General features: G+C 41.2%; 1 protein-coding gene across 1 annotated transcript in view; it reads right to left on the bottom strand.

The window, feature by feature from the left end:
• Positions 1-3,231: 3,231 nt before the first annotated feature.
• The window catches only part of LOC135698746 (lutropin-choriogonadotropic hormone receptor-like), a 129,799-nt gene continuing 127,030 nt past the window's right edge, over positions 3,232-6,000 (bottom strand). Inside the window, exons 13-14 of the mRNA XM_065218870.1 lie at positions 3,929-4,553; positions 3,232-3,870 (exon numbers count right to left, since the gene is read on the bottom strand). Of these exons, the coding sequence (XP_065074942.1) occupies positions 3,579-3,870; positions 3,929-4,553 (917 nt within the window). The 3' untranslated portion in view covers positions 3,232-3,578. The remainder of the gene's footprint in view (positions 3,871-3,928; positions 4,554-6,000) is intronic.

The raw sequence follows: 6,000 nt of genomic DNA, 5'->3' as shown, positions 1-6,000 counted from the left end.
ATGTAATTTCATTCACAGGAGGCCAGATTTCAGCCTGGTGAAAGATTTTGGGATTATCTTGGATTCCGAAATGACATTCAGTAGACACGGATAAAGCTTCGATCGGTACTGGAATATGGGTCTACCAAAATGGATCCGACACGATAGAAAGCGTTCAACGCAGGTTTCATCGCTTGGTCCAAGCCGAAATCGCTTTGAGCTGTCACCTTATGAAAATCGGTGTCCGATGATAGGTCTGGACACTTTCAGCGTCAGAAGAGATACATCCGGTAGTCTCTGTGTTTCTAATGCGCTATGTGTTCATAATGATTGTCCCACTCTGCTTGCACATCTACCTGTTCAGGCAAAAGCGTGTAGCTTGAGAAATAACTCATTCATAAGATTGTCTTTTCGTCGTACCAACTAGAGTGCAACATGTGGAATTCATGGTCTTTTTCGAGTTTTTGATAGAGTAGCCTGTATTTTTGATTTCTGCTTTTCCCGTAAAACGTTGAAGAATAAGTCTGTGACCAGGCCTGAATATACTCATTACAGCTAAAATACTACATTTCGAAATTAAGAATCTATGTGATTTTTACAATAATTATAATTTGTTCATGTAAGATGCAAGAAGAAGAGGTACAGTTTGTATATGACACATAAAACCAGTCAATTTCGCTTCCAGAATTTCACAATTAGCGAATAGTATTCACTCATGACGATTACTCATTACAGCAAAAATAGGTAATTGGGAAGTGAAGTTACCGGTCGTGAATTAAAGATGCATTACACCTGAGTGACGGCCATTTATTGGGTTTCGGCTGCTGGATCAGTTGCTGTCGCTTCTCCTAATGAAAAAAATAAAGGGTTGTGTCCTAGACACGACCGCAGTATGACGTAGAACCACACAAAATTGATGTTTGATTTTCAAGTATTTCAATGTTTCGGTTATGGTTGACTCAAAACAATTTACACATTTTTCTTGACAAATATCCATGTGAAATTCCACATGATTTTCATTTGACCACACATAAACAGAATCCACTCAGAAGTACACACAAAGATGAATACTAAGATGAAACTGTCGGAAGAAAAACTTTCTATTTTAGTGTCCTCTTTCACGTATCCAATGAATACCCCCTGTGTTCAAGGTAATTTTGTGGTTTTGCTGCCTCTTTGGTAGAGATGAAATCGCGCCTAACTTTTCAAAATGTCCTATCTAACATTTCACTCTTTTCGAGAAAAACGAGGTTGAAGATTGACAAAATCTTTTTTGATACTATTTTAAACCAAATCAACTTTTGACATTTTTAAGACCTTTAATAGTAAAATGCGATAGTAAAATTGAAATTGAAATTATAATCTACCCGTTTCATACATTTTTTTCTATGAAAACGTGAAAAATGTTACATAGGACATTTTGCTCTTGTCAGGTGTACATTGGACATGTTATATAGGACGTTTTGTTATAATCACAGTTACATAGGTCATTTATGTTTTCAACATTATTTGTTTGTTCTTAAGCATTATGAGTGTATAATTTAAGTTATACGAGTTAAACGAACAATATGAGTATTGGACAATGCATCAACTTTTATTTTACGATATATCGCAACACTGCCCACAGATTGTTTTGGTCGATCGTTGGTGGTCGCGTGAGCTGCTTTTTATTTGATAACAGTGTTATTTTAGGGGCTGTTCACTAACTACGTAGATAGCTTTTCGGTATGCTTGACCCCCCCCCCCCCCCTACCCATGCGTAGACAATTTTCCATATAAAAATTTTAAAATTTGTATGGGCCGTGGATAATTGTCATTGATAATTGGTTAGGAGAGGTTGTTGAGGGGTGGGGAGATTGTTGTGAAGGGGGAGGGAGAGAGGTTGTTGTGAAAGGAGGAGGGGGTTTACAACATTACATTTCCTCATTGTGGTCACGCTGTGATCCACCTTTAGCCGCTGATTTGGTCCTGCTTACTGCAGGACCAAGTTCCACGCCGTCCGAAGCGAAAATGAGCAAAAGCATGACACCAGCGCTGTTTTATATCTTTTCCGGTTCAGAACCTGATAGGATTTCCCGCAGTTTTTTATGAATGGGGCGGAGCAGAAAGTTTCTTTTGATCAGAATATGTAAACTAGGATGGACTTTGGATGTTAATATAATTGCATATATAGAGGCACCAGATATGTTTTACAGTCAGTTGTTGGTAATTCATCGAGTGTATGTCTCCTATTAAGCAATATTTTTGTTGAAAATGTTGGCTCTGCATGTAAAAAATTAATTGTTTATACATTATTAGGGCTTGCTTAAAATTTATTTCCCAATGATCGTCAAAGTCCATGTCTTTTTCGGGTTATTGTTGAGGAGGAGGGGGAGGGGGTTGTTATGCGGGAGGGGGTTTTACATGCACGTTTTTTCAAGTCTCATCCCTCATTGTGGTGGACACGCCGTGATCCACCTTTAGCCGCTGACCGAGTCCTGCTTGATGCAGGACCTAGTGCCACGCGGTGCCGAAGCGGTAATGAGCAGAGGCATGATAGCAGCGCTTATTTATATCTTTTCAGGTTCAAGCAGAATGATGTGCAACCAAGTGGTATTCGTTTGTGATGACTGGGTTTGGGAAAAAGGCTTATTTCATGAAAACAGTGATAAAATTATCATTTGTACATTTTCAATAGTTTAATTACAGAAAAATTGGAAAAATATTTATTTCAACAGGTTCGTAATGTAATATCCTATCGATTGGCGTATTTGGATTTTAATTTCATCTATAAATGACAAAGTTACAAGCGTTCAAAACCTAACACTCCTTCACCACACATATTTTTTGATTTGCACCCCAGTATAGTCGACAAAGACGTAGTTCTACGTCAAAAGTAGCTTCCATTCCTACGTTATTTTGAGTGCCTCTCATGTGTTCACTCGAACTGGTACGATCCATTTGCCATTAGGAACAGTGGGATGACCAATCATGCAACTAAATCTTTCGATTATTTCAATCCAGTAAAAGTTTCCTCTACTTGAAGAACAAAATACCCTGTACTAAGTTGTCATCCTTCGATTCTCCATCGCACCCATCTCAATCGAGCTTAATGGCTCCGTAAAGTTTGTAAAGTAACTACACCCACCAGCGGCAGCAAGAACTTTCGTAACATTTCTCATCAATAAAATAGTGGACTTTCTTTCATCAAGTACATAAAACTTGGATTTATTGGTAATCCTGTCGTAACGATCTCAATCGCTCTTCCTGGCCCCTCCACTCTCCCTCACCTTGACGAGCTTCTCGACCGGAGGGTCATCATCATTATCACCGTTCAAGATACACTGTGAGGGTGGGTGTGCATTCGATTGAAAAGATACTCTTAAATACATCGTTCTGTTTGAATTCACACCTAGGATGCAGTTATCACATTTACTTTTGGGAATGAACATTTTTCTTGGTTACGGGGTGACCGTATTTTCATTGTCAGTGCGGAAAGATGCGTACCCGCCGGGCCCGAATAATCGAGATTTCGCTTGTACTTTCTGCTATAAAAGGGTGGGAGCGAAAGCGAAAGCTCACGCCCCCGTTTTATGGCACCCGTGTTCTCGTATGGCAATTCAGAGAAAAGTTTCGCTTTCCTGTTCTTCCACGGCGGTACTCGCAACGCTGTTTAGTCTTTCATTCTTCACAATCACATCCTCTACCACCGTGTAATTGGTGACGATTCCGTTCAAACTGTTGACCGTGCAGCTGTTGTTCATGTTGGTGCAGCTGGTGGTGGTTCCATTCGTGTTGGACGTATTTCCGGTGGTGGTTAGGGAGCCTCTAGCTGGGACGATCTGGATTGTGTTAGTCGGCATCGAGTAGGTCATTTTGTACTGTTGGGCACGTTGGGTGCAGAGACCATAGCTGAAAGAAAAAAGCTCGGTTTAGTACATCGAACTTGCATGCAACATCGCGTTCATACTTGGATAGTAGCATGAAAAAGTCCTTCCGGTACTGCATCGTCAGAATGGCATACAAGTAGGGATTGGCACACGAGTTGAGTGGATAGAAGAATACCAGTAGAATTTTCGACTTGGTTACATCGATTAGTGGATATCCGGCGATGGCTGTGAGGCCAAAGAAAGCTATCGGTGCCCAGCATGCAAAGTTCGTAAATACCAGCAGCGCCATCTTCTTTGCAACCGTCATTTCGCCACTGTGGGCTGTTCGAGCCGCTTGACGTGTTTCCTTGCCGAGTGATAGATAGATCTGGGCGTAGCAAATCACAATGATGATGAACGCCAACCCGTTGATACCGAGCACCGTCAGCAGGTAGGCAATGTCCCACGTGTCGCGTGCCTCCATCGGCAGACATATGCTGGTGCTGGAGTAGTTGCTAATGCCGAACAGGGGCAGTGAAGCCATTATCGCCGAATAGATCCAACCGGCTATCATGATGTAGGTGGCCGCCTTCAGTTTGATGCGTTTGTTCAGGTAGATGGCGTGGGTGATGGCAAACCAACGCTCCAGGGTCACGATGGTCAGCGTGAAGATCGACAGATGGCTGGCGAAGACGGTGAGAAAGCCGGCCACCTTGCAACCGAAACCTGCAAGGAGGAAATTAGGATTTATTATGCAGATTAGGTGACTGGTTTGAATCAATTGCTTCGCATTGTAGCTAGTTAAGGATATTTTTTTTAAAGATTCACAGAAATTTGCTCACAACAACCTAAACATCACTCCACAGTTACACTTTTCCAAGACCTTCAGCAAATCGAAATCTCAGGGATGCGTGTTTTTTGACGTAGGACTACGTCTTTAATTTCTATACTGGGGGTACACTTTGAGAACACCGAAAATGGGACATGAAACAAAATTATGAAAGATTTTGAACATTAATGACTCAGCTGCCTCTGGACCAATTTCTATAATTTTATCACCAATCGATCAGAAATATTTCTACACATCTATAACAATCCAACTGATGATTTTCAAGAATAAACTATTGAAAAAGTGGTATTGTCAAGCATTGTCCAATGTATAAATAAAAAGGTGATAGTTTTATCACTGTTTTCATGAAATGAACGTTCTTCCCAAACCCAGTCGTCATAACCGAGTACCACTTGGTTGCACATAATTCTGTTTTAACCTGAAAAGATTTTAAAGAGCGCTGCTGTCTAGCCTCAACTCATTTTCGCTTCGGACGGCGTGGTGAGCAGGCAGCAGCAGCAGCAATAGCAGCAGTAGGAAGGTGGTTGCAGGTTAGGTAGCCCACTCTAATACCCAACAAGCAACAATGACTGGTCGTGGCAAAGGAGGAAAAGGTCTTGGTAAAGGAGGCGCCAAGCGTCATCGCAAGGTTCTTCGTGATAACAGCAGTCCGTCGTCTGGCTCGCTGTGGCGATGTCAAACGTATCTCCGGTCTGATCTACGAGGTGTGCAGAAGGTATTCCTGGAAAATGAGATCCGTGATGCTGTCACCTATACTGAATACGCCAAGCGTAAGCGGTCATGGATGAGTTCTCTACGCTTTGAAGTGACAGAGTGTACGGTTTAGGAGGTTAAATCATCACCAACTAACTTTGGCAACAAAACGGTCCTTTTCAGGGCCACCAAGCTTATTACAATAAAGAGTAGGAATAGAATTTATCTGCCTGTTCATTCATACGCCCCCAACAACCACACAAAATGCTCTCCAGAGTTATAAACTTGTAACCAAACTTAGAAGCAGGGTTGCAAGTGATTTTGATCGATTCTTTTCATCAACTTTCTCTTTGAAAAATATTACTACAAATTTGCAACTACAATTTTCGATCAATGAAAAGAACTAAATGCTCTTCACATTTCACTGGAGGTCCTACGTCCAGCTTCCGTTCGTGCCCCTAGGCACATACCCTTCTTCTTTTATGTATTTATTTTAAAACATTGTAGATTTAGAAGGACTTTAAACTTGTAACATGTTGTGCCTAATATTAGACTTCTTTAGATTTTCAGGATCCTGGACTGATGTTCAATCAGTCGATCAGTCGTATGTGTGAAGAGTCTAGGTTGTAA

This window comes from Ochlerotatus camptorhynchus, unplaced genomic scaffold, assembly GCF_037179485.1.
Source record: "Ochlerotatus camptorhynchus isolate MF236.1 unplaced genomic scaffold, CSIRO-AGI_Acam_v1.1 ptg000094l, whole genome shotgun sequence".
NCBI lineage: Eukaryota > Metazoa > Arthropoda > Insecta > Diptera > Culicidae > Ochlerotatus > Ochlerotatus camptorhynchus.
This window is presented reverse-complemented; position numbering and strand designations above follow the sequence as displayed.